General features: G+C 38.3%; 5 protein-coding genes across 8 annotated transcripts; 2 read left to right on the top strand and 3 right to left on the bottom strand.

The window, feature by feature from the left end:
* Positions 1–992: 992 nt before the first annotated feature.
* LOC116261455 (uncharacterized) lies at positions 993–9,342 on the top strand. 2 transcript variants are annotated; one of them, XM_031640220.2, is made up of 11 exons: positions 993–1,189; positions 2,755–3,438; positions 4,846–4,956; positions 5,037–5,183; positions 5,298–5,375; positions 6,409–6,501; positions 6,729–6,848; positions 7,091–7,168; positions 7,262–7,441; positions 8,499–8,600; positions 8,696–9,342. In XM_031640220.2, exons 1-11 carry the CDS (start codon positions 1,079–1,081, stop codon positions 8,927–8,929), a joined length of 1,938 nt encoding a protein of 645 aa, XP_031496080.1. In that variant the 5' UTR covers positions 993–1,078; the 3' UTR covers positions 8,930–9,342. The 2 variants fall into 2 exon arrangements, with proteins under 2 accessions (XP_031496080.1, XP_031496081.1); XM_031640221.2 differs by having other exon boundaries at positions 2,755–3,393.
* Positions 9,343–12,739: 3,397 nt separating this feature from the next.
* Positions 12,740–14,540, top strand: LOC116259986 (expansin-like A2). Its single transcript, XM_031638034.2, has 5 exons — positions 12,740–13,028; positions 13,139–13,248; positions 13,545–13,723; positions 13,908–14,040; positions 14,174–14,540. Exons 1-5 carry the CDS (start codon positions 12,908–12,910, stop codon positions 14,420–14,422), a joined length of 792 nt encoding a protein of 263 aa, XP_031493894.1. The 5' UTR covers positions 12,740–12,907; the 3' UTR covers positions 14,423–14,540.
* Positions 14,541–15,599: 1,059 nt separating this feature from the next.
* Positions 15,600–18,669, bottom strand: LOC116259930 (2-C-methyl-D-erythritol 2,4-cyclodiphosphate synthase, chloroplastic). Its single transcript, XM_031637941.2, has 4 exons — positions 18,475–18,669; positions 18,116–18,378; positions 17,317–17,447; positions 15,600–16,076 (listed from the first exon to the last, which is right to left on the bottom strand). The coding sequence occupies exons 1-4, from the start codon at positions 18,585–18,587 to the stop codon at positions 15,843–15,845; spliced, it is 741 nt and encodes a 246-aa protein (XP_031493801.1). The 5' UTR covers positions 18,588–18,669; the 3' UTR covers positions 15,600–15,842.
* A 3,192-nt stretch (positions 18,670–21,861) lies between these two features.
* Positions 21,862–22,212, bottom strand: LOC116260706 (non-specific lipid-transfer protein A-like). The gene has a single exon (XM_031639142.1). It carries the CDS (start codon positions 22,210–22,212, stop codon positions 21,862–21,864), a length of 351 nt encoding a protein of 116 aa, XP_031495002.1.
* Positions 22,213–22,769: 557 nt separating this feature from the next.
* On the bottom strand, positions 22,770–25,599 carry LOC116261602 (uncharacterized). 3 transcript variants are annotated; one of them, XR_007574353.1, is made up of 2 exons: positions 24,628–25,599; positions 22,770–23,422 (listed from the first exon to the last, which is right to left on the bottom strand). XR_007574353.1 is itself a non-coding variant. In XM_031640443.2 (1 exon), the coding sequence occupies exon 1, from the start codon at positions 25,360–25,362 to the stop codon at positions 24,727–24,729; it is 636 nt and encodes a 211-aa protein (XP_031496303.1). In that variant the 5' UTR covers positions 25,363–25,599; the 3' UTR covers positions 24,267–24,726. The 3 variants fall into 3 exon arrangements, 1 of the variants encoding a protein (XP_031496303.1); XR_007574354.1 differs by having other exon boundaries at positions 22,775–23,324; XM_031640443.2 differs by lacking the exon at positions 22,770–23,422 and having other exon boundaries at positions 24,267–25,599.
* Between the last annotated feature and the right edge of the window lie 1,873 nt (positions 25,600–27,472).

The following is a 27,472-nucleotide window of genomic DNA, read 5'->3' on the forward strand; positions in this document are numbered from 1 at the left end:
GGCACCCCGGGTCCTAGGATCCGAGAATCTCAAATCCACTACAGATATAAAATCCAAGCAAACAAACACCTGCCTCAGTTCCTGTGTGTCTCGGTTTGGTTTTTGGATCATGCATGCGATTTGAGCCTTCATTCGATTTGCTGCTTTCACAGCAGTTTAGTTTTAATTCGCCTTTTCTAAATTGTTAGTATTTTTTCTTCTTATTTGGAGGCATATGTTTTCAGACCATGTTATCTTCCATTTTTTTCAAATATTTATTTTAGAGTTCCACTTTTAGTTAGCTTATGCATTTGTCATGTAAATGGATCTCAATTCTACTTTCATTATCAGTTTATAAGAAATACTTTTAAGAAAGAGGCATAAATATGTGTTTTTAATTAAGGTTATCTTCCTTATATTTAATGACTAAGTTTGTTTACTTACACCGTTGATGCAATTAATTAATATTTATCACACTAGAAAAACACTGAAATTAGAGAGATAACTTTCACAAAAAACATTACAATACTAACAAGAACACACTCAAATTTCAAGTAACTTTGTTTTAGGGTGCTTTTGTGATGCCACCAACAATTTAAAATCTTAGTGTCAAAATTTGATTTATTGGCTCAACGGGATTGGGCTTGGCTGAGTCGGTTTAAATTCGTGCTGGATTTGGATCCCATCTTGTAGGAATTGAATAGAACCGACTTGCTTTAAAATCGATAGTGTAAATAAGTTTTGATCTCAGTGGGGTTTCAGCTTTTGTATGGACTTAGATCCAGATGGGCAATTGGACGCCGACTCAAACCCAATTAGCGCGACCCGGTTTTATTGAACCTCGTTTACTGGATTTGGCCCATTTGGGTTCACGAAATAGTTCTAATCCATTGGGCATTATCAGAGTCTCAAATATGGGGCTTTTATGTTTCCCAACCCACTTGCCAGTTTAGATCCAAACCAGGCAATTTAGGCCCAGGTCCAGGCTTGGCTTGGGTATTGCAACAGAGTCCGACCCGTGAGAGAGCTCCCCTTTTTTCCTGAGCGTTCACAGTGGCGAGAGAGAAGAGAGGGAGGGAGAGGCGGAGACCGGGAGGAGATGCATCGAGCTCTGCTTTTCCGCCATTTCAGGGGAAGAACTCTCGGGGCTTTGGATGGCGTTGCCCATGGAAGAACCGCCATCAGTCGCCAAATCGAACCAGCGGCTTATGTATGTAACCATCTCTCTCTCTCTCTCTCTCTCTTCCTCCTGAATTCTTGCTGATAGACACCTTCCAACGACGCACGTTTTAGATGTTTCGCTGCTGACAAATGCGGGACATGTTGATTTTTACTGCTTCCTTCTGTTTCTTGTTCCTCTGATACATATACGATCGGCCCCTTATGCAGCTATATATTTATTGACTAGGATATAACTATATTGTCCATTGGACATGATTTACATGACGAGCTTGATATGAGGAAAATGAGCTGTTTTCGTGTAATGAAGTGATTTCCTTTTTAAGGGGATTTTTCTTTTCCCTTTTCTCCGGACAAGCAAGATAGGATGGGAGATGGAAAACCAATCGCATTACTAGGTATCGATTGATGCGGTTCGAATTGTATGGTTTTGACCTTAACCAGTCCACTTGCGACAACAAGAAAATGGGGCGTCTGCATGTTGGACAACCAGAGTGCATCATCTTTCTTTCTTGAGTAATTGGATCCCAATGAAAATTTAAAATGTGGTACTGCAGATAAACCGAAGGATGTGTGGAAACCCTGAATTTTCATCTGGTTGTTGCTCGAGTGAAGCTCTGGATTGTACTCCCTGGTCATACATTGCATCAATTGTCTCACCATTGAATTGGTGATCCTCTTGACCTTACATTTTTGTTCCCCGATTGGTGTGCCCTACCTTTCTAGGGGGACATTTTTATGTCGATTTAGGTTGATCGCTTGCTTGGTTGATCGATGTCATTTATTTCGGTCTCTCTGAGGAATGCTAATTTGGTGTCGTTTGGATGGAAAAATCTCACATTGAAGACTGTCGCTGTTTCTCTTGATATTTCGTTTTGTTCTGTAACTTTAAGCGGTATCATCAGCCTGAAACGCCAATGAGCGTGAAGAGTCAAGTTCGTCTAGGTGTCTCCTTTATGTACTATTGGATTGTATGGCATAAAGGATGTGTTTCCAATAGGCAGACCTCAGAAGAGAAATTTCAAATTATTAAGTTAGCTATGAAGAAGCATGAAATTGGATGCTTTGAATATGTCTATAACAATTGTACATGCATATCTATTCACATGTGCCAGAGGTGGAACCAGTAACACGAGGAGGGGGGGGTGGGGAGGCACAATTTTTTCACAAAATTCTCAATTTAAAAAAAAAAAATTAAACGTTGGAAATTTCAGGAAGGGATAGGACCCCTAGGCCTCCTGATTTGCCTCCCATGTCTTCCTATTTGTCATTATATAGTATATTAATAAGTTTATTAGGTTGTCAAACCAGAGTAAATAGAGACTAGGTGGTTGCACACCTAAATTGATCAAATAAAATAGGGCAACTATGAAAAATGCAGTGATCTCACTGCAATCTTATTAGATTCCTTAATGAAAACAAATAAAACACAAGCTAGTATAGTTTGTATGTTCTTTATGTGTGTTATTTATTTTAACATGTCGTGGCAACATCACAAACATATCCAGTTCCTCTGTAGATATGTGCTTGGACATGCATGCACATTTATTGTCAATAGTTGCACATGTTTTGACTGTTCTGATATATTTCAAGCAGATAGCTTCATCAGTCTCTTCAAGCAAGCAATTTTCAACAGCATCTCGACATAACGTATCTGCAAGCACTTCTCCACCTGAGAAGCCTCCGAGCTCAGGAAGCGGAGCATTAATTCTTGGTAGTGCTGCTGTTGCTGCTGTTTTTTTAGCAGCTCATCAAGCTGGCTATATAGAATTACCTGGTAAAAGTAAAGTTCATAAGTCACCTGACTTAGCCATTCCTGGCACTACAAACCAAAAACCTGAAGATGTGGAAAATGGGGTAGAAAACCTACTCATACCAGAGCGTGGTGAGGACACAGATTTGGTTTCTCATGAGAAACGGGAGAATGTTGCAGTCCAAGGTACTGATGAAGAGCCTGAAGTTACTGAGGCAGTCATCACAAGTACAAATCATACGCATGGGAGCAGTTACGAAGGTGAAAGTCAACAAAAAGAAGGCACAAGCATTCAATTTTCAGAAAGCTTGCCTGATACATGGAAACAAACTTCTTCTGAAGATGATCTATTGCTGAAAAATAAGGTTCCTGCACAGAGCCCATCTCAAGAAGGCACCTCTGATATCTTTAAGCATGAAAATGAAGCCAGTCAAGAAGACCTTAATGTTGAAGTTGAACATGAAGCCAAAGAGAATTCTCAGGTGCATGAAAGTGTGCTTCAATCCGAAGAGCCAGTTTTGCCCCAAGTTTGTTTCTCTTTTCCCTTTGTTCTGATGATACATATATTTTTTAAGACATTTTGTTCTCTGCAATTGTAGAGTCTCATGAATTCACTTATGCCTTTTGCTCCTTATGTTTTCTTTGGTCGAATATGAAGTTGTTAGTTCACCTATCATCTTCGTCGTTTTATAGTGCATTGAAATTTCTTGTGTTTGCTTTCTTCTCTGCAAATATTTAAGCATTTCTATTTGTATCATGATGGGGTTGCCTCTGAATATTCAAATCCATCAATTCTCGTGTGACCTCAAATTTTCTTCTTTTCCATTTTCAAAACAAAATTATTATACATTATTTTGCTTGGAGAATTATAGAACTGATTGATGGCAATACTGAGAAAGAAGACAAGTAAATCAGAGGTAGACTCTGAAATTGGTTTTCCCTTACGAGCTGGGGAAAAAAGCGAAACGAGTTCTGTGCCAAATTCTATGGGAATTAAAATGCTTGATAATACATGTTCTGTATCATATTCATCATATGGAACGTCTGCAGCAAAAAAGCTGCAGCTATCTTTCTCTGGAATGAGATTACATATAAATTGTCATTGTCTGATGGCATATTTGGTTCCCAAATCATTCAGTTGGTCCTCTTCTAGACTGCTGTTGTAAGCAAAGCATAATACAAAGCAAAATGAAATGATAAATACATAATTTATTACCTGAATCAACTACTTGAAAACCATTCAGGTGAAGCAGATGGTAGAATGTAATGTAATTACTCATACACTACACATCTTTTCCAGTAGGACCGTAAAGCTACATGATACAAGTAAAGCATCATGAGAGGGATAAGCAAACTGGTGTCCCTGTCCATAGTATGATAAGATGGTATGCAATTAGGTTTTGGTTAGAGTTATAGTACTCATATTGCATGTAAGAGAGAAACTATATGGTGGTCTACTCTAATACATCAGTTCGGCTGGAGGTCATGTAACTGTCGCTCCAGGACTTAAGAGTCAGGGCACTTCAGGCTATCTGATGGAACCATGCATCAGTAAGGTCAAGCAACTTGGTGACAGTTGATTTTAAGTTTTTAATCTTATATGTGCTTATGTGTGCTTTCAGTTGTTGCTCCTTGAAGATGGATGGTGATATGTGTCCACTGTCCATCTTGATGATGGTACTACGACCACTTAGAACTTATATCAAGTACCCACTAAACTACAAACAGACCTGGTGGGACCATGCTAGTTCCTCTTGTTTTACCTTCCTGAAGGTGATATCTGTGATCAACTGATAACAATGACGAGTTTATAACTGGGACCTGCTTTCTGTGGTATTTCACTGTCTTGTTGACTAATGTTGAATATCGTATTTACTTGATTGTCTTTGCTCCCTGTCTCTCTCTTTTTGTCCTGATGCGATGTGCTTATACAGGGTAGAGAAGACGAATCAACTCACAGAAGTCTGGAAGATTCTCTTTCTGATGACTACCTTCTTCAGGATGAGAGCTCTAAGCTCCCCTTTCCAGGGAACCATAACCAGGAGGTTACTTTACCACATGAATTTTTACCATTTTTGTTTGTTTCCTTATTGGTTTAGATGGTCTAACTAGATGCTAGTCACAGGTGGAAGTTCCTCTACACGATCCCAATAAAGATGCTTCTAAAGATGAAAAGCTAGTAGTAGACTTGATAGAAGCCATTCATGCTGCTGAAAGAAAGCAAGCTGAATCAGATGCTAACATATTTTCTGAAGAAAAGCGACTGTTGGAGGTTGTTGAATTTGATTCTGAAGCATACCATGTTTTGACAGTGTTTCTATCAAATTTGGTCGTCTACTGCATGTAGTAATATTTAATGTGTGTAACATCACATATGGATGTCCAGGAGAAGTATAAAAGAGAACTAAAGGATGCTTGGGCAAGGGAACTTATGTATGCTGAAGAGGCTGCAAGCTTAAATAAGGTACAACAGGGCTTCTAAGTTGATAATCCTATTCATGTTTGCAGATAATATGGTCTTTTTTTGTGCTCATCTTTCTCTTCAGTTGGTCATTGTGTAGATTTCAGATACATTAGTGTGTTGTTTATACGTGTATAACCATTGTGTGTTGGTTGCGCGTATAACCATTGGCTTTCTTCTGGCTTCTTATTTATTTTTGTTAATATTTCTAGCTATCCATGCATTCGTTCATAACTCATTTTCATTTTCTCCATCATCTTAAGTGGTCTAGGCTGATCAGTATATGCGCATGCAGGACAGGTTTAGACACGAAGTAGGATTTTACCATAAAATTGCATTCTTGTAGATGGGCTGTGATGCTGAATAGTTGTGAACGCTGGAATATGGGCATTTACAATGTCATGGATGTTTTTAGTTTGAAGGCGTGTTCAGCTTGTTTTTCATTTGTGTCTTGTATTCTGCGGGTAATTCTTAGCTTCAATCAAGAAAAGAATCTTGTCCTCCAATATCAGGCTTATTTTTCATATACATTTTGAACTAAAAATTTTGGCTTCTTTTTAATCAACTATATGTTGCAGTTTTGTGTGGTTACTGCATGCATGGAAATTTTAGGTAAAGGTTGTTTATTTTTGTTTTTCTGGTGATATGTGAATTTGTTATTTATCGGCAGTTTGTCTGTTGCGATTTTGTTACCCATACATGGACTTATTGTACTTCATTGCTTTTTTCCTCCTATAATTAATGAAAATGTCTTAATATTATATTCTATTACATTTTCTGTGCTTCTTGTGAAAACAGTGGGTTACCTTTTTGTTAAAAGTGAAAATTTATGTAAATTCCTTTGGCACTATGTTAACAAAAGTGAGATTTTTTCTATTAGAATTAAACTGTTTTATCCTTGCTTCCAGGTAAGAATTGAGGGCAAATATCGTGGGTCTTGCCTTTGAATTTCTTTTTTACTTTTACTCAATTATGAAGATTAATTCCGTCATTAGCTTTTGTGCTTCTCGTTGTTTTGATGTGATCATTTGCTCAGGAGCTGAACAAAGAAAGGGTAAAGTCATCTGCTTCAATCAAGTTGCTTGAGGAGAAGGCAGAGGAGAAGCTAAAGGTTGAATTACAGCGAAAGGTGGGCTTTCTGTCCTTCATCGTCTGCCACCAATTTCCCTCCCATAGAGTATGCTTATGGATTTGTTGGATAGCAGCAGGATAAATTATAGCACTTTTACTGTGAATAATATGTAAGGAAATGTTCAGGTGGAAAGCCTTGAAAACTTCATATGGAGGAAGTCAGTTGTCCATGGGAGTAAAAATATTCTTGATCTATGGATTGACTTGACTTTGCCTTTATTACAGGAAGAAGAAGCAGAATTGGAGTTGAAAAAAGCGAAGGAGCTTGCAAAAGCAGAAATAGCAGCAGCAATTGCAAGTGAGAAGTCATCCCAGCTAGAGAAACTGGCTGAGGCCAATCTTCATGTATGGCTTGTTGTTAATGCTATCTTGTGTCTTTGCTTGTGGTTTTGAAGTGTTATTTTCCCTTTTCTCATTCCCAATTTCTTACATACTGTTTATGAACATTGTTCTTATCCGGAATTAGAATTTAGCAGTGTAACTGCATCCTTTTCTTGGGAATTCTTTCTAATTCAAAAGGAATTAGATATGCTTTTGTTATTTTGAAAAACAATTCTGGAGATTTATATCAATTTGCATTCTTTTAGATTAATGCTTTATGCATGGCATTTTATGCCCGATCAGAAGAGGCACGCCAAAGTCACTCTGTTCACAAGCTTGTCTTGGTAAGTGTTTGTTTTTATGAATGGCATCTTTTGTGGTTAACCCCAAGAAAAGGTTTTGGTAGTTTTTTTACTCTTTTGTTATTGACTATACAGGGAATTCTTGCTTTAGAAGATGCGTTAGCAAAAGGCCTTCCAATTGGGAAAGAGATATCTTCTCTGCAGACTTCTGTAGATGGCATTGACAGAGACTCGTTTCTAGATCTGGTGCTTTCATCGCTTCCAGATGAGACATTGAAGCTTGGTACATATACACACTTGCAACTAAATCAAAAGGTAAATGTAATGACAGGATGAAAATATTTGTCTCCTTTCTGGTTGTCTAGTTTGCTGGTGACACATGCGTGCAATCTTTCTCCTTTTCTCATGAGATTATATAATTTATATTCATGATAGGAACTGTAAATAGGATATTCAAACAACTCATTGATCTACGCTTGATAAGCAATAGGTAATCAGGCCATCACATAGATGTGGATAGCCTTAGCAGAAAAATATGCTATGAAGTCTATCCCTTTGCTTTCTGGCGTCTGATATGTGTAAGCAGAATGCTGGCAGATACGGGTTTCAAGCAAAGCTTCTTAGCACATATCATCCACAAAACGTAAATGCATTTGGTCCAGACAAAACGAATCTTCACAGAGTCTTAGACTTGTTGAAAGAATAGCTTCTTTGCATGTGTCACAGGATCAATAATGGTTGTGGACCTAGAAGGCAGCAACTGAACTCCTATCTTGGTTTCAACATATTACCTGCTAAGTTGAAAGCTGCATTTTCAAGGAAATGTAATCCCAAAAACAGATTCCAAACTCTTGTTTAAGAGATCGTACCTTTACAGAGAGTGATTGTCAATGTACTGTGGAAATATCTGAGATCCTTGATCAATGTATGCAAGTTGATTAGATCAAAATTTTTACATTTATCATGTGCTCATATTCAGTCTAAAAGATAATCTATGGATAGTTCAATATCAATTATTCAGAGAAGATATGGCTTCATCAAATAACTATTGGTATCTGCAAATACATGATTGCAAGCGCAGCGCACAGATGCAATTTCAAAATGGTATTGGAACCTGAAGAAGAAAAGAAACATCAGTTTCTAATTCTTTTAAGCCAATTATGTAAATATGAGATTTTGAATAGCTAACATTCTTGGTGGTGGCATATTTCTGCATTAATCCTTTCCCTTTAGTTGATTTTTTTGAAAAACTTAATTTATATTCGTAATTCATCCTTAGATAACTGAGATGGCTTTTGTCTTAGATGAGGTTTTTTCCAAAAGAGTAAATAATTCTTCTTGCCTCACCAAAGTTTGTCATTTCAAATGTTAGTTTGAAGCATCGAAAAGAACACTGCAGCATCTTGCACTTATACCAGCTGGTGGTGGTGGTTTGCTAGCACATTCCTTAGCTTTTGTCGCATCTTTTCTTAAGGTATTGCTTAACTTCTCTTTGTGACTCTATGCCCGTGTTGTTGATTAACAAATAGGACCAATCCAAAACTACTTGTATTGCTGATCTGTTTGCAGGTGAGAGAAGATACTGAATCAGGAAAAGGTATTGAATCTGTAATTAGTCAAGTGGAGAGATTTTTAGCAGAAGGGAGACTTGCTGAAGCAGCGGAGGCATTGGAGCTTGGTGTGTCTGGTAGCCAGGCAGAGGGGCTTGCATCTGAGTGGGTAAAGTTGGCAAGAAACAGGGCAATAACAGAGCAAGCACTTTCATTGCTCCAATCATATGCTACCGCTGTCAGTTCTACTTAAATCTTGAAATCTGATGTGGGAATGTTGCCATGTACACTGTCATTCTGTGAGCACCATCCCTTTTCACCTAATTCTTTTTGCTGTCTTTGTACCTTGAGGGAGATTCCCCTCACACGAATCTTGTCAATTTTGCACCTTTGGCCTTTAAACTGCTTTGGAGGTGGAAAAATCCAGCTGCAGGTACTCCTGCTTTTTTTGGTCATTGTGTCCACACATTCCAATTAGCCACTCATGTGTGCGATAGAAATACAAATGATTTTGATGTCGAGAGAAACTTGTAATAATGTACTTGCATGGGAAAAAGGAAATGGGCTCTTCAACATGGGGAATGAAACGGAGGCCTTTTGTTATGTACTTTATGTTAAAAGGAGGAATATGTGGATGAATAAAATTCTTGCTGACCTTGATGCTTCTGAGCCTTCCAAATGGTGATTGAGCACCGAAAGATCTTCTGTACTTTGAGCATTGGCTTTCTACAATCCTCAGTTTTTAGTTCCTCTTTCGTCTTCTGTATCCCCTTTTGAATTGGCCATCTGTAAAAGTTAAATGTTTGCACCATGGCTTTCACCGCCATACATATTTATGTTACAGAATATGACGAATTCTCTCCGCAATCTAATGATCCATTTGTAGTCACATATTTGTAAGAGGTATTTCGTCCTTTTGTAGCAAAAAATTGTGTCTGAGAACTTTCTTAATAAAGAAAAGCACGAACATTATCCATTTTAACAGTGACTGGGTAATTCGTGAAGAACAGCAATAGACAGACTCTCTTGCATACGGCGTTTCCGTTTTGTGTTTTAAGTAAACTTATTTCATGATAAAATATCTACTTCAGCTAACTTTTTTTTTTTTTGGTAATATTCCAAAGACATGATTTCTAGTCGTCGGTCCTTGCATAAAATGGACAAAAATCGTTTGGTCCACTTCATTATTTTTCCTTGATACGACATATATGGTCATTATCCATTTGTCATCATTTTGTCCTATAGATATACAAACTTATCTGTCAAAGTTTTAAAGCCAGATGACTTGACGTAGCTGGAACCATGGAATCGGCAGTGCTATCCGGCGAACATGCTTGGCGTGATGTGACACACCAAAGTTGTTTTTCCCGTCGGGTATCATCGACCACCTTATCGCTTGTAGTTCAGATGATAATACAATAAGGTAGAACATTTTCAGTAAGAAGTTTACTCATCCACATATTGCTGAACGCCAAGTGTTGAATATTTTCAATTTTCTCGCTTTTTTGTAAATTTAGGTTGATGGTATCATTTTTGAAATGCCGTAGTACAACGCGCGTCGAGGCTTCTTGGCGATCCAAAAATCAATGACTTAAGATGCGATAAAATTCTTTTTGATGCTAATAGTATACATTTTGGTCTAAAGATGTAAAAAAATAGTCAATTTGTAGGCTGTTGATAATGTTGAACACACATGAAGTCAAGCCAAGACAGTTTGCATGGTAGGATCTACACAAATACATATATAATAAATTAAAACTATCACGTATATTTGAGTATAATTTTATGTTAATCGAATATCCTAATCGTGAATATTCTTGAGGAAGCCAATTGACAAGAATGTACTGGAAAACCAGAGTGTACTGGAAAAACAAAATGGAAAAACAATGCATATTTTTTATAACCTAAATGTTTTAAAAGGACATAAAACTCTGCAGCTTAATTTTTTTTTAATTTATAAAATCCTAATTCAAACACACTACATGTTAAAAAGAAAAAGATTTTTAAAAGGTTTCGGAGTATGAACTTAACATTAAGTAAATTAGTTTGTTTCAGAACCAGAGTTGCGTGATGAACAGGTGAACTTACTGTCCCTCTCTTCAACTCAAGAGTAGCACTAATCATTGGGCTTTCTTTGGTCCACCAGCTTGACCGACTATAACCCTTCAGTAAATTAATTTGTTAAAAAATAGATTTAATATTTCGTTAGAGAGACAACAGACAGGAAATGTTTGACAAAATGGGTGACAAGCTGTCTCCCAGTACAAGAACAGCAAAAACAATAAAAAGGCATGGAAGAGAGCGAGAGATAAGCGGGGTAACGTCCAAAACACAAGGAAGATGCATGTCTCTACTAAGGACGTAAGAAAATAAGCGAATAAGCTGTAAACATCTCTGGAAACCAGGTCATTGCGCGTTGCCACACTCACCATCAACAGCTAATGAACCAATGACAATTGAGAAAACGAGTCAATGCTTGTACAGAGCGAGAGGAAGGGGAGAAGTCGAGGGAGGGTAACGTGATTGCAGAGAAATTCTGATGCTGATGTGATTGCTTTGAAGCCAAGTTTGTAGCTTCCGATGACGAATTTGTATGTATTTATTAGGAATAACGGTTGGCACAGCCTTTACAAGCAATGCTCTCGAAGCCTACACCGGGAAAAAGTTAGGCACCTCTTCCCCGCAAGTCGGTAGTCTCCCTAGAACTGCTGTCAATTACTCACTTTGGAAGGAAGACACGGAAATTAGTGATCAATGGCACCCAACTGATCTACAGCTGTAACTTTTGTTGACAAAATTAAAATCTTTCTTTGGGGAGCTCAGTTGAATGCCAACCATCGCCATTATTTCCCCAACGACGAAGTGAAAGGTAACGCCACATCTGATTCAAGCTGCTATGGTGTGAATGCGCGTGCTTTTCTGAGGAGAAAAGGAAAACTTTCGTCAGGAATTTCGGTGGTCTTGATATTTGTTGGTACATGTACAATGTTCCATTTGAGCATATCTTAAAATTTCAGGACTTCAAATTGGGAAAATCTTCCACAACTCCAGGTAGCTTTATTCTTGTAACTCTTGGCGGTGAAGGCTCGTTCTTATTCATAAAAGAATATCGAACTCCACAATTTTTCCCATTTAAAGAATGGTTTTAAAACGAATTTTCCACAAAAAACACGCTACGTGTTGATGTTTTACATTTGCCCAAATTACTGTGTATTACGCAAAATGAGTAGTTGATGGAAACTTGCAACATATATTTTGCTTGTTCGCACAAAGTTAACCGCCTTATTGAAACGTTAGATCGTGATTACACTTGGAAGCCATTGGCAGAAATCTTGATCAATCTGATCTCGAGACAGCGGCTTCCGACCCAAGCAAAACATGCTAGGACAAAGTTATGAATATTGGAGCATAATTGCTCGCGTCCCCACCAAGTCTGTTTGTCGGCCTCTCAAGAAATGGATCCCAATTCCGACGCTCTGTTCATTACTCGATAAAATTGTTAGTCGACGACAAGCTATTTACCCAAAGACGCTTAGCTTTTTAGTTGCACAAAAAGAGGCAGTGCCTAAGTTTGAAAACTTTTCATTTATTCGCTTCTTTTGTCTACTTGATACAGTTAAAAGCAAAATATTCGAACACGATGCACATGTTTTCGTTGAAAGCATGTTCTTGTAAAATATTCTTAATAAATTGCTTTCCGAAATTAAAATGTTCATAATAAACCTACATAAAAGCTATTAATACATGCGAACTGTCTTCCATTTTTTAGTAAGAGGATTCACCTGAACATTGGCAAAGGGGTAAAGGATTGTTCCAATGGAGACGTGATCGTGTCCCTACTTCAATGGCTACAACTTTGGTACGATACTCTTGCTTGGCATGGAGGACAGATAAGCTTGACTCCTCGGTCCTATCTGCTCATCAATACGCACGTAATTAAAGCAGCGCCATTTTTTTTCCAAATTCCTATTCGATGCTGACTTGTTATGAGGGACCGCCATATCTATAATCATCACTTCCACTCTCTGTTCCAGAGTCCTTGTCTTTTACGTTCGTCTCCTTTGTCTAGCTCTTTATTTTAAGAGAAAAACTGGGATCCCCACCAAACACATGGCCATCTGTAGCCCACTGTCATCTTAGACCACCTTCTTTTTTAAGAGGGGAAAGGCGAGGAACATTCTGCAATCTTTGGTTCATCGAGAGCAGGACCTCCTCTGTCAGAAACACCAACATGGGATTCTTCTCTTTGCTGGGCGTCTTCCTTCTTTTCCTTTGTTCTTTATCCATGGCTTGTGATCGATGCGTGCATACTTCGTCTGCTGCTTATTATTCTTCCGCTTCTGTTCTGTCAGGTTTTGCTTTCTGTCTTCATATTTCACTTGCTGTTCTTCCAATTTTTCACTTCTCGTTAGCTCCTTTCGTTCAAGTCTAAAGATACTCGTTTTTTGTTCTCTTTTATCAGTTGGGGCTTGTGGATATGGACCTTTAGCTTTGGATTTCAACGGAGGATATGTTGGGGCAGCTAATTCTAGTTTGTTCAGGCAAGGAATTGGTTGTGGAGGATGCTTTCAGGTATGCATTGGTCTGCTAAATCTGAAAATTTGTTGGTCTGTTGGCTCCCCATGGATCTTTATGTTAGGCAAACCTCTGTGGCTCATATTGATCAATTTACAGGGTTGTGTGTTAAAGATAAGGATTGAATTTTCTCTTAACCATGGTCTATCCAAGATAGGAAGGATAGGAAAATGAGAAATGTCTTCCTTACCCTATAGAGCAGAAGAAACTCATTGATGGTTCATTGGTTCATTGCAAGAAACTCATCGATCAGTTGGATTTTGGATTTAATTTTTATATTGTTAAATGGGCAGATAAGGTGCAAAAACCCGAGGTTATGCAGCAGCCGTGGGGTGAAGGTGGTGTTAACAGATAATAATTCTAACAAAGAAACCGGCTGGGTGTTGAGCAATAAGGCGTTCATGGCTATGAGTCGACCAGGAATGGGCCTGGAGCTCAAAAAACTAGGCATTGTGGACATTGAATTCAAGAGGTAATGAAAATTTGAAATGGCAATTTCCACCACTTTTTCTGTGTTTCATTTGGTATTACAGACCGGGTTGTCTCACTTGTTATGACAAGCGAATTTTGCTTGGAGTACTTATAATTTCATGGCAACTGCTGACAGCAGAAAACTATTATGGAATTAACAGTTCTAGGCATGTTTAAATACGCAGGATACCCTGTGATTATGCAAATAGAAACCTAAGTGTGCGAGTGGAAGAGAGCAGTCAGTACCCACATTATCTAGCCGTCAAATTCCTATTCCAAGGTGGACAGACAGACATTATGGGCGTTGATATTGCTGAGGTACTCTCTCTCTCTCTCTCTCGATACGGGAGGTCTCTTACCATGACAGCGGGATACAGGTGGATCCTCCAGATACTTGATTTTGCAAATGAGAAACCAAAGAACTTGCTTAAACCTGATGCTTTCTTTGCAGTTGGGATCTCCAAACTGGACCTTCATGACGAGGAATCATGGAGCTGTGTGGGAGGCTAATCGTGTTCCCTATGGTCCTCTGCAATTCCGGTTCGTGGTAACGGGTGGTTACGACGGAAAATGGATTTGGGCAAAACAGAGTGTCCTTCCGGCCAACTGGAGACCTGGATCGGTCTATGATTCTGGTGTTCAAATTCATGACATTGCGCAGGAGGGATGTCCGCAGTGTGATGACAGCAACTGGAAATGAACTTACAATGTAAATACTGTAAAGCTTGCACCAGTTCAATACTAGTTTCTTCTTCATAAACAAAAACCTTATACTGTATCACGGGAAAGCAGTTGGTAAAATATCAATTTTTATCTGATACAGCTGTTATGATATCAACTTGTTTTCCTACCCAATTAAGGGTTACTACCCGCACGAGACCACAAGATAAGTTGAAAGCGGTCGATGGTTGTTTTGTTCACTCATCCATTCAAGATAGGTGTGATACTTTTTCTTCTTTGGTTGCAATTTTGAAAGTTCTCAATTCTTTTATAGAGACAAGCTTCTTTCCCTTTTTGTTGATATGAAGATGGGTCGAACAGAATAGCGAATAGCGGATGAATGAACGCATTCATAGAAAGGATTCCCACCTTTCTTCCATTGTTACATAATTCCATAGAAGATACAGGAAACCATGGATAATGTAAGAACCAAGGCAAATTGTTCTGAAAAATATGATATTAGCATCGGCAATGGATTCGACAGAACATTTGTGAAGCGGGAAGCAAATGAGAAACAAAAAGCAAATTTTAGAAAACAAAACCCAGCTTAACTGATACCATGCTCAATCAAACATAGCAATCCAGTATATCATAAATAGCGATCAGGTCTGAGGGTTTTGTCATTTTCTACCATTTATTTATGATCATTTAAGATTTGACGTGTTGGGGCTCTGAGTGACTCCCTAGTACATCGTTGCTCGGGAGGCCTGCTTATCAGTTTGGCTCTGTGCAGGAAAAGACATCAATAATGTCAAACCCATCTGATCCTTCCGTTCTGACACCTTACACTTGCCCCTACCTAACCGCCGGCGCTAGGGGTGCTTGAAGTTTTGGACTCATTAGACAACTTAGAGAACCGATCAAATTCCTCAAAAAAAAAAAGATCCATGTCATTTGACGTTTTATACAACTTACACCAGGAACCTCAGACAGGATCCGGACGGTGTGTCAGAGTACTGTTGATCTACTAATAAACGAAGGAGTGTGTCCAAAGTTGCATTTCACATTTCAAAACAGTGGATGATCCAATCTGCACTCTTAAATGTCACCTGCTTTAACCAGACTGAACTTACAATTAAGTTGGCGCTTCGAAGTTTTTAGGCCCATCTATCTGGGTAGACTCGGGAAAATACCAATTATTACCCGAGTCAAAAGCAGAACATAACATCTAAATTGATCATTTATAATTGGGATATTTACTACAAGGCAAAAAGCCTCAGGATACATGAATACAAAACCATCTCCCGAAGGATAAACATAACCAAGAAGTCAGGGAGAAAACGACCCCACTCTTTTCACATTAATACTAGCTGCACCCAAATGTGCATCTTCAAGGGACCACAGCAGAACGATTGCATCATAGGGCTATAAATCTATCTATCTGGCCATGTCAAGGCAGATCACTTTCTCATTAAGAGGACTACAGTGTGGGCAGCGATGCTTCTATTCTCCCCAAGGCTGTCAACTTTCTCATGAGTCTTTGCCTTAAGATTGACTACAGATGGATCAGCCCCAAGCAACTCACATAAGTTGGCACGTATAGCCTCCTTGTGTGGGCTCAGTTTTGGTCTCTGCAGTATCAATGTGGCATCTAAGTTTCCAAGATCATAACCTGCCTCATGCATAAGCCTGACCTGAAAAACCATGATAACGAGCAATAAATGAATACAACAGAAAGAAAAAGCAAAAAAGAAAGGGACATCTATCCTGCTGAAAGAAAGAAAAAACTTCCTATTCAACAATAAGAACACAGTTGGAATAGCAGCCGAGCAGAATATGATTTCAAAAACCAAATTGATTTTTCAGATCTATGCAGCTAAAGTCGCAGCACCACAACTTCCAACTACCAGTGATGAATGAACTATTAGACTTTAATGTCTTCCATAAAGTCGAGCAAACATGCGTTTACAACTTCTCTGTTGCATCCAGATGCATTCTTGAGTCACAAAAATACAAAGACTGCACTGTCAAAATTTGCCTAAAACTGCAAAAAATCTCCAGACCTATAGTTAATGTAAAGATATTCAGTACGCTATCTCTAGCGTTATTGTTAATGTGAAGTTATTCACTGTGGCTTATAGTAAGCCCCACCTACCATCGATGTGAAGTTGTTCTGTAAAGCATAAGTAGATGGTTTTCAATATTTTATAAGAACGGATTGGGTGAAGTCTCCTATTTTGTATACCGGAAAGAGGAATGATAGATCAGGTTCAGTGATTTCTGATGACCATGTTCAACAAATAAAAAAGAAAATGAGGGCAAATGCAGATACTGCGACAGAAAACTTCTAGTACAGAGCAGAGCAAAGAGCCAACACACACATAAAGTCACTCCTGAGACAAATGGAGCACGTCTGTTTGCATAAATTATTTTAAGAGAGCGAGAGAGAAAGAGGGGTCTTCAATCAATAATTGGAAAAAAAGGATCAATCTGTTGTCCCTGAACCACATTTATTACAAACCCTACCTGTATTCAGACCCCAACTGCATACCGAAAGATAAATTGGCATTGTTTTATAAGTTGTATGTTATTGACTTATTCTGATAGTTATAACAAATTATATAACGTAAAAATAGGACACCTAGCAGTAGTCTTGCTGATTGGTCAAAAGTTGTAGTCACCGAAAATTTCTTTTACCAGGATACACAACACTAGAAAAGAAAAAAGCCGTAATGCCTCCATAGAAGGTCAGAAGAAACAAAGCAATCAAATGATGGTTTCCACATCGCAGATGGTCCTATAGCTATCTCATGGAATGACAAAACAGCATTATTAGTAACCAAGAACAGTAAAGAAGCTCAATGCACATTATAAATTTATAACGACAATAAAAAATTCTCTCATGAAGGGATTAATGTGGATGGAGAGGCATACAGCTTCTTTCACAAAGACTGATGATGCTGCACCACGCCATTTAGGATCACTGTCAGGGAAAATCTGACCGATGTCCGGAAGTCCCAAAGCTCCCAAAATTGCATCGACAACACAATGCAACAGCACATCTCCTGTAATTTGAATTCCCATCAATACGACAGTTGTGGCAGAATTGCTTATCAGATTTAGTTAATGGTGAATTGAAAAGGAAACAAAGGTTGGCATCATTGACAATATTGATGGAAACATGAAACCCGTAGCTTATTTACTTCTCTTGGACTTCCATATTAGAAGGATAAATTTCTAAGAAAATGGACTAGTCTTGCTCCTGCAATCAGAATTCACAATCCCAAACACTTAGAAGAACAACAATAATAAAAGTAAACCTTTTCACTGCAGACTCTATCTCCCCCACCATGGAAACCAGCGAAAAATTCAAAAAATACAAACAAAAATAATTTCTAAATCACGGTTACGGCTGCACCTCTAGTATAAAATTCCAAACTTTTTTGCAATAACTCGAAGCATGAAGCCGAAATTTCGAAACATCAAGGAACAATCAGACCAAGAATTGTCTCACGTGCCTAATCAATCCGCTATGTCAGAACAAGTTCCACATTCTCAGCCGTATCCCCACAGCAGAATTGCATGAAAAGAGAGACTGCAGATGAATATTACAAATCAAATAATCCCCAAACGGATGAATTGACAGAACGCCAGAGAACCATTACATAACAGAATCCCAGTTGACGCAATGCCTGAGGAGAAAGAGCAGATCTTCAGAGGACCACAGCCTTACCATCTGAATGAGCTTCGCATCCTCTGTCATGAGGGATATCGACCCCCCCTATAATCAACGGTAGGCCTGGCTCCAGCCTATGAAGATCAAACCCATGGCCGACCCGAAAAGGAAGCGAAACACGGGGTCGGCTTCCGCTTCCCACCTTCGTCTCCGCCTCGGCCCTGCCGTCGGTGGAAGCCTCGGTCCTGAGAGTAGCAGCGGCCACCCATCCCCTTCTTGCAGAGGTGTTCGTGAGGTTAATTGGGGAAGCATCGAAAGAACTGAACGAAGACCCAAAGTGCCATCAGAGTCAGAGTTAAACAATACGAAGAAGGGAAAGAGAAGCACAAAGGATTCGGAAGGGTACGATCACTTACAGCCTATGAGAAGATAGGAGCATGTTGGGGGCAAGCCCGGAGAGGGATTTTCCAGTAACCTTCACCGGAAGCGTAGAAAAGGAGAGAGCAGACGCAGATGAAATCGTCGCCATGAGAGCGAGAGCGAGAGCGAGAGCGAGAGAGGGAGCGAGACTGTAAGGCGCGGAATTTTCTGCCTTCCACAGCCGCCCCTTACATGTGGGAAGTAAATAGTTCGGTTCCAGATCAGCCCAGCCCGAAGCCCACCACTAAGTTGAAATGTCGACATTCAGGTTCAAATCGGATATCTGGCCATATCCGAAACCTTCTCGCATTAGTAGTAGGTTTCTCGTCAACTAACCTCCTCGGATCACGAAACCGACTTTGCATTGACCATCTGAATCCAAATCCAAATTGTGTAATAGCCGTCTCTGGCGACTTTTGACCAGTCAAATTTCAAATATTCACTTAATTATATTATTTTTTTAACAAAGAAGTCCTTCAAAAGCATCGACGACAATGGGATGAGAAAATATTCACCTATTATGTTGTTTCGGGGCAGTGTTTTCAGGTTGGTAGATTCTGTGGCCGATTCTAGAGTCCCACATTTCATGTTCAATTGTTCTTTTATATTGTTATATATATATATATATATATATATATAACAATTTTAATATGTTTGACCGATTGCAAGTAAATCAATGAATCAACCAACGAATCAGCAGCCGCACCAATTCGGTTCATGAACTGATTTTTGTAAAGCTGGTTCAGCTTAGTTTCTTAGAATGGACTTTTGGTTAGCGATATCGCATAAACGAAGAGTGGGATGGGAAAATGTTCAATTAAGTTGGTCCAACTTGATTCTGTTCTCTTTATATGATGCGGGTGAGATAGCCCTGTAAACGGTTCAAACTCGAGCAACATTCTTTAGATCGGTTTACTGTACAAGTCCAAATCGATGAATTGGATTCTCACTTGGACTCTATTTTTTAAACCATATCTGATTCCACCACCATAAGATCTGACGATCATGCATAATGGAGTCAGATCTTTACCATATCTGGTTGATATTGGGTTTGGATTTGGTTTGGTTATGAAATTGCATACTTAAGTTGGGTCTTATTGGTATTTGAATTTGATTTTGTTTAACTTATCTGATTAAACTAATTCAAAGTTGAATCCATAATTGAATATATCTGATCCATTTACTTCCCTAAGTTAGGTCCCTGCTGCTAAGTTTGAGAACAAGACCATGCATGATTTGAATTGTTCAACTTGTTATCCTCTACATTCACCACTTACCAGCTGCACACCAATTGCGAAGTATAGTTTCTATAGCCCAAGTCATTGGCTACTTGCAGAATGATTTGGAGAAATTGTAACATATTTCCAAAGTTAGTACCCCCTGCCCTGGGGCCTATACTTCATAGAGGGGTTGACACCCACAGGAATCGAACTAGCAACTGGTTACATGTCAAGCATTAGCCCAACTAGCAGGGCGGAGCCAGAGATTTTATGCTCAATATTAGAGATGACCAAGGGCACCAAATAAAAACAACTAAGTAACTGAGTGGCACTAATATATAAATTTAGAAAAATAATTTGGACAAAACAGTATGTATATATATAGATTTTATGGCACTGTGTGGGCAAAGGCCCACACGTGCGCACAATTGGCTCTGCCCTGCCAACTAGTTACACCAAACCCCTTTGCGCGATCCATATACTTGAGATCTTCATATTTACTCTTTTATACTTGCAAAAGTACTATTTAAAAATATTAAGGGGTTGGTATGCTCTTAAATTCACAAATTTAAGTTCCTCAAGATTTAAGATCGAAAGGAAATTAGAAGTAAAGCAAACAGTCAAGAACCCTATATGTCCGATGAATTTTGTTAAAAGATCAGCTTATTGCCAGTTTTATATACTGGATTGAGCACAGCCATCCCCACTTCACAACTCGTACAAACATTATTACTGAAAGAGCTTGACATCGATAATTCAAACAACCTTCTGACATTGACGATCTTGATTCTATTTATGACTCAAAATCATACAAAGGAAATCGAAGGAATAGAAGGGGCACCACCAACCAAGTGAACACACTTTATTAGCCTAAAACTTCTTCACTTTATAAGTGGAGAAGATGCGGCCGTTGCTGCAACACCATCTTCAGTTTTTACAAGAGGATCCTGCATACAGATATAAGTCAACAGATTCAAATGCAAGATGTATATAAAAAGCTGAGTGACAAATTGACAATAATCTTTCCTAAAATGTGAAAGATTAAAAGCATGCCCACGTGAAACTATCAGACAATTTGAATATCGATTCATAACAAAAGACATGCCTATAGAGAACATGTACGTTTCTTCTGGTATTAAAAAAAAGGAGCTAACTATATATAAAAGCCTAGCAATTATGGAGCAGAGGTGGCTCCAACAAAATAAATCAATAAATACATGAAATTCAGGAGAATCTAAGTTGTTTCTGCTTTCTTTTTTGACAAGAAATAAAAGCTCCAGGTGAGTCCTTACCATCATATGCCATTTGAGGATGACAGGATTATAGAATCTGAATACGACTGCAGATTGTGGTGAAGTTAGTTCTGCTGCTGCCAAGGTTTCCAAATTCCAAGGCGCGGCACTAAAATCTCTCTCTCTCTCTCTCTCTCTCTCTCTCTCTCTCTCTATATATATATATATATATATATATATATATATACTGATGATCTATGTACTAGAAAACTTCTATATTCACGAAAAACTTTCATGACTTAGTTATAAGATTGGACATAGCATCTCTAAATCTAACGTGTTAATAGGACAGTATCCTGAGTGTAGGAAGAGAGGAAGGGACAAGGATGACCTACCCTTTAAGAGAATAAAGTCTCTGTCAACTAGCCAATCCGTGCATGCAACTAATTTGATAAAAGCAGACCAACTTAAGAAAAATAAAAAAATGCTCTTCGTAAAAGCATGACCAAAATTTCTGAAGCAATGGTTTCTATAGGTAATGTAAAACACAAAACGCAATAGACACACGGAGTCTCTGCAATGATGCTGAACATTCTAGTTCGTCCACAGAATATACACATACATAGACCTTAAGGCAATCTACACACACACATATATCTCAGAATATGAGTAAAACTAGTTCTGTTTTGAAACTGATTTTCTCAGATTCCTATGCCCCAAGATTCATGACTAGTATTATAATGGAAAGAATAGAGAGCAAAAGGAAAAAAGAAAATGGTGAAGGTGAGAAACTTAGTCTTAAAATGAAACTGGCTGAATGTATTCCGCACCCCTCCCTGTCTCCGTGTATATACACACACAGACACACAAAAATAGATGCAGGAGAAGTGGCTCATGATGCAAGAAAGAAAGATGAAGAGAAGAAAGATTATCACCTATTGCAGTCCATATAGGTAGAGAGCGCGAATGGCAACTCGACATGGCATGTGCTTGGGAGCTCTTTAACAGCAGCTTCCTTGAGGTTGTGGATGCGCCGTGTTGCATGTCGGATGCAGGTACATGCCAGCTCCTTGTCCTCATGAGTTATCAGCAAGCTGCGAAGGCGTTGAAGGCCCTCACAGCAATCAGGGGAAGGCGCACTCTCACTTCCAGTCATGTAAGACACGCATTTGTGCAATGTCATGACCACTTCACCACAAGTCAGGTCAGCCTGGAAGCTTGGCTGAACAAAGAGCTGAACTGTTAGGAAAATTAGCAGCACCAGTGCTGTTGCTTTCTTCATCTTTGTATCAGACCTTCTTCTTCTTCTGTGAACTTGTGTGTGTGTGTATGTGGAGACTCGATGAAGGTGCTACTTATAGCTGGCAAGGGCACAAGCTACAAAAGTCATTTTTGTGGTTGTGTATGCCATCATCAATTTGTTACTGAAGATTATCCTGTATGAGAAAAAATAAATATCAAATCAACAGACATATTTTCGGTCCTACCATGATTTTCCGACATATTAGATGGTCAATTTTTAGTAGTACGGTAGGTCTATGCTTCCAGTTTTCTTTTTCTTATGTTAAGCAGTATGATCCGCATATATGAATTTAGCTTCTTTGTCCGTTTACTCAACAATAAACTGGCTGAAGAATGATCAAGCATTTGAACTCATATGAATATACTGGAGAGATGTCCCTGATAATTTGAACACACATGCACACACACACACACACGTATGTATATAACCACATTTTTTGCGCAGAGACTGGCAAGGCATATTGGTGCACATACGAAAAAACAGACGTTTATTTTATATTGCACTAAATGCTTTTATATATGAAGTTGTGTAAGTATATGAAAATTATGCAAAGAATTCCCAAAAAAAAAAAAAAAAAAAAGACAAGTGGAGGAAGTTTCTGCCCGCCGGTTTGCACCAAAGTATGGCAGCCACAGACACATCACTCCGATCAGTGGCGAGGCGAGTAGTCCTTTTTATTATATAAAGCCATTAACAATGTCCACAAATTTGAAAAGTTCATCAGATTGATCATAGCCAGAGAAGCAGTGGGTAGCACAGTAAAGGACAGATCTGAGCAAATGGGGAAGGAGGGTGACACATCTGCTTACGTCGGCACAGAACTTCCAGGCAACCCTCATGCTTCTCTTTGGCATAACAATTTTGGCAACATCGAAGGTGGACAAATCTCACCATCCTTTCCCCAACAAACTCGTTCATCCTTCTCTACTGTGACCTTGGCTCACCAGACTGCCAACTGCTAAAGCATGACGGATCGGATGTATCCGGCTCTTCCACTTGACTGAGCGCCAATCAAACAACTTGAGTGATACAGATCCGTGGTGCTCTTTATCTTTAGCCCTTCTCGTTTGAAAGTAAGCACAATGGTTATTCTGCAGTAGTCCAGGATCATCCAGTTTATTTCACAACTTCTCTAATAAAAATTACACTTGCTGGTAAAAGCTATCAAGTCGGCACTTAAAATAAACTTCTGTTAACATAAGAAACAAAAAAAGGTTAGCTAGAAGAACGGCAATATAATTTAATAATAAAAGGTAGCGTTGAAAAAAGATTGCAACTGGCGTTCATTTTTCAGGTTATAGGAATTTCCCTTCAAGTCCTTATTTGAAAATTTTCAAATTGGCCTCTGTTTTGAAAACTGTAGACAAAAGGCAATCCCCAAATAAAAGATTTTTGCAAAGAGATTATGGGCTTCGACCAATCGCATAGAGATTTTCACATTAAAAGCGGGAAAAAGAGAAACGCTTGTAAAATATTAGAATTTCATATCAAGTTGGCATTTCGAAAGGAAGAGGTTTCATCCCCCAGGAAGGCAATTCTCTAGGAGTACATCCAATGGTCCATATCCAGAAATTTCACAAGTAGTTCATATTCGACGTTGCTTTTTCCTGTTTCAAATGCCAGTAGGGGATGATGCTCCCACTAGTCATGGATAATGCATCATTTCAGCTGGGCGTACAGCAGTGAACCGCGTGAGAAAAAGAATCACCCCAGAGTTCGGCCACCGGAAAACAAGTCCATTCAACCAAGAAAGATCCATGCAGGCGTCAAAACATATATCACAATGCATAAAAAGTTGATGATCATGTGTTTCATCACATTCATATGCAAACATTTACTGGTAAATGTCATAATATTAGAAGCATGTTTGAACTTTCTTGGAGTTCCAAACAGTTGCTTTTAGCTGTAAAAGTAAAACTGATAAAGTGTTTCATTATCTCCGAACAGTCTTATTCAATAACAGAGGGAGGAGTCTAATCTTAAATTAAACCAGATCAAGGATAATCAAATGGCCATGAAGAGAAATAAGCAAATGCAAAACAATCCATGATACCACAAGTAATTACCAGAGCTCAAGTTACAGGCAGCAGCAGGAGAACAATTTAGTAACTTGGAAAATAGGGTGATTGGTTGCATAATAACAGCAGAGGGAACAGCACAGACCATGTAATTCTTATGGCTACGTGAAGCACCCCTTGACATTCCAGAGAATTCAAGGCAAACCAGTTTATACATACGCAGCGAATTCCTCAAACCACAGCCTCCAGATGATGGAGGCAAGAAAGGTCTTCACAAGGAGGTTTTGGTATCATCAATTACATCTCAAATTACAAACTAAGGATAGTAGGCAAAGGAAGAACCCGTCCAAGCAAATCAGGACTTCCGAATTCTCACCATTGTCCCAGTGTGTCCCAGAGTTAACCCTGCACAGGCTCTCACCCTCTACAGATAGCAATCGAGTCACGATTTCTCTTCAACCGAAAAAATTATTCTTCATTGTTTACGCTTCTCTTTCTTCCCAACTTCTACCTTCATTTTACTCTCAGCTCTATCATCATCGCTTTCGTCATCGTCATCGTCATCGTCACCATCGCTACCCTCATCCTCTTCATCACTTCGAGAAGAATCAAGACGAGCTGCGTCCTTTGCCCACTCCAACAACTTCTGCACCTCGCTGTCGAAGTCCTCGTCTTCGCCACAACCATTGCCAGCAGCCACCGATAACGAATCCATGGGCTGCTTCATTGCCACATCTGCTTCCCCTTTCATCGGACCCTTTAGAGCTAAGAACCTGGCAGATAGCTCCGCACCGAAGACGTCGCCCGACTTCCCGTCCCCAATTTGACCACGCTTTTCCTCCGATTCATTACACGCTGCGGAGGGATTAGGTTTTTGCGCGGACGGGACTTTTAGTGCCGCAAATCTTCGATCGAGATCGGCGTCCAGACCAGAAGAGGAAGAATGGAGACGATGGGAATTGACGTTCAGGCGAAGGAAGACGTCATCCTGAGCGACGCGGAGGAGTTCCTCCACCTCATCGACGTGGCTCCCGTTCATCGGCTCTGCCCATTCAGGGATAGGCGCAGAATCAGCACCGCCGGTGGCTTTCTTTCCCTTTCCCCTTCTCATTCCCTTCCCCGTTCGAGGGCTCGCGGCTTGCCACAGCAAGGATCAGGTGTGAATTGTGGAAACCACGACGGTCGGAATCGAGTTGGTTAAAGTCAAGGGCATGTTAAGCCAATCCAATTCTCAAACGAATCTGCAGAGACAATGGCATGTTCATGACCGCGACACGAACAGGATTCACAGACTTTCATTCAGGCCAGGCCATTACAAGCCTAGCGGAGCCAACGATGGCTTTCCATGTTTGCTTGGGCGCCTAACTTTTCTTTCAATCCTCATTTATTCAACCCAAGTCATTTTTTAGCCCAAGAAACGTTCAACTTTTTTTTGTGCAGCAAAAGACATAAACCCGTAGCTGCATTCCTAAGGGCCATCGCCACTCTCACTACACCATCCGCTCTTCCTGGATTGAAAAAAGAATCCGAAGTCCAATTTTTCACCAAATCCAACTAACGAGAAGGATTTCTTGCATTTGTTGTCGCCTATTATTCAACAGCTTATTTCTTTTTTCAACTGGATAGCTGCAACGTTCTATCCAACGGAAGTCCATATATCATTTTATAGTTTTTTTTTTTAATATCTAAAAGGATATAACTTAATACATGCATACGCTAAAAGGGAAAGCCCTTTTGACTTTCCCAAGGAGGCTGGTGCAATGTGTTGAGCTGAGGATGTCAGAGTTCTACCAATTCGGATTTAAGTAAATATTCGATCGGATATTTAACCATCTTATCCGATCGGATACGGATTCAGATTCAGTTTTAAGTAAATATTTGATCGGATACTTAACCATCTTAACAAGTATATGCGAATCCAAATTACAGCTTGATATCCGAATGTGAACTGTGAGTTGCTGAGTTGATATCCGAATTCGAATTACAGTTGATATCTGAATCCGAACCTGTATACACCAAACACCAACTTAAAGTTATGATATAAAAATAATATAAACTGTATATGAAGGTATAATTAAAGCACCAACTAAACATTATATCTTAAATAATGTATTTATTTAATTAAAAAAAATAATAATAATCTTCTATAAGAAAATTTCAATAAAATTAGTATTTTTAAGAATATGAAAATGAATCACAAATAGATATATTTAATATGAAAAAAGTCTTGAACTCATAAAAAAGTTTTAATTTATGAAATTAAAAATTATTTATTCAATCAATCAAGTAAATCATTTTGTATAATCATATAATATGTTCAAAAGTCTTAGATATTTCATATATAACACATAATTCACCAATTTAAAAACAAAAACATTAACTATTAAGAAAACAACACATTGTTTGATTTAATAAACTATCTTACATATCATTGGAGTAATTATAAAATTTTATGTAAAGAATAATTATTGTAATAAAGGTTAGATGATTTATAAATTATTTTATATTATTAAACACTCTTTTTATGTGTGTAACACAAATTATTTTAATTAACTCAATAAAATGAGAAAAAATTATTAAATAATATTTTTTTAATGATAAATAATATGGGTCATCATCATGAAATAATAGTTTACTCATTTTAAAATATATTATTAGTTATAAATAAACTAATTAATGTTCAATGTTCACAATTTTAATAACGAAAGCATGAAAGCTTCTTCACCATGTATTTTAGCAGGAAATCTTAAATAATATATTTATTTAATTAAAAATAATAAAGAAAACTTCAATCAAAAAATTCAAAAAAAAGAGAATTTTCAAAAATATGAAAAAGATACTTTTTAAAGCTATAAATTTTAATAGACTGCTATGTCAAATTAGTTTCAAGCATAATTATATTATATATTTAAAAAAGTAAAGGTGTCAAGAAAAACTATTGGCATGTATGTCACGTATGAAAAAAAAAATTGATAGCAAAAAATATACTTTTTTTAAAGCTAACTTAAAATAAAATATGTTTTATAATAAATAAAAAATCTTAAACGCATTATGATATTCATTTTAGTTGAAAGCTTGTTCACTGTGCATAATCTCAAATAAATATATTTAATATAAAAAACTGCTAAACTCATAATGATAATGATATCTGATATATCATTGAACACCCTTTTTACGGATGTAAAGCAAAATATTTTAATTAACTCAATGACATGAGTAAA

This window comes from Nymphaea colorata, chromosome 9 (genome assembly GCF_008831285.2).
Source record: "Nymphaea colorata isolate Beijing-Zhang1983 chromosome 9, ASM883128v2, whole genome shotgun sequence".
Lineage (NCBI taxonomy): Eukaryota > Viridiplantae > Streptophyta > Magnoliopsida > Nymphaeales > Nymphaeaceae > Nymphaea > Nymphaea colorata.

What these genes read in the sequence shown, in the direction of transcription:
- LOC116261455 (XM_031640220.2), top strand. Translation starts at nt 1,079, where the DNA reads ATGCATCGAGCTCTGCTTTTCCGCCATTTCAGGGGAAGAACTCTCGGG. An exon ending in AAGAAAAGCGACTGTTGGAG is followed by an intron (nt 5,184 to 5,297) that starts GTTGTTGAATTT and finishes ATGGATGTCCAG; the next exon opens with GAGAAGTATAAAAGAGAACT. An exon ending in AGGTTGAATTACAGCGAAAG is followed by an intron (nt 6,502 to 6,728) that starts GTGGGCTTTCTG and finishes CCTTTATTACAG; the next exon opens with GAAGAAGAAGCAGAATTGGA.
- LOC116259986 (XM_031638034.2), top strand. Translation starts at nt 12,908, where the DNA reads ATGGGATTCTTCTCTTTGCTGGGCGTCTTCCTTCTTTTCCTTTGTTCT. An exon ending in TTCCGCTTCTGTTCTGTCAG is followed by an intron (nt 13,029 to 13,138) that starts GTTTTGCTTTCT and finishes CTCTTTTATCAG; the next exon opens with TTGGGGCTTGTGGATATGGA. An exon ending in GTGGACATTGAATTCAAGAG is followed by an intron (nt 13,724 to 13,907) that starts GTAATGAAAATT and finishes TTAAATACGCAG; the next exon opens with GATACCCTGTGATTATGCAA.
- LOC116259930 (XM_031637941.2), bottom strand. Translation starts at nt 18,587, where the DNA reads ATGGCGACGATTTCATCTGCGTCTGCTCTCTCCTTTTCTACGCTTCCG. An exon ending in ATGCGAAGCTCATTCAGATG is followed by an intron (nt 17,448 to 18,115) that starts GTAAGGCTGTGG and finishes TTCAAATTACAG; the next exon opens with GAGATGTGCTGTTGCATTGT. An exon ending in CAGTCTTTGTGAAAGAAGCT is followed by an intron (nt 16,077 to 17,316) that starts GTATGCCTCTCC and finishes ATGGTTTTTCAG; the next exon opens with GTCAGGCTTATGCATGAGGC.
- LOC116260706 (XM_031639142.1), bottom strand. Translation starts at nt 22,212, where the DNA reads ATGAAGAAAGCAACAGCACTGGTGCTGCTAATTTTCCTAACAGTTCAG.
- LOC116261602 (XM_031640443.2), bottom strand. Translation starts at nt 25,362, where the DNA reads ATGAGAAGGGGAAAGGGAAAGAAAGCCACCGGCGGTGCTGATTCTGCG.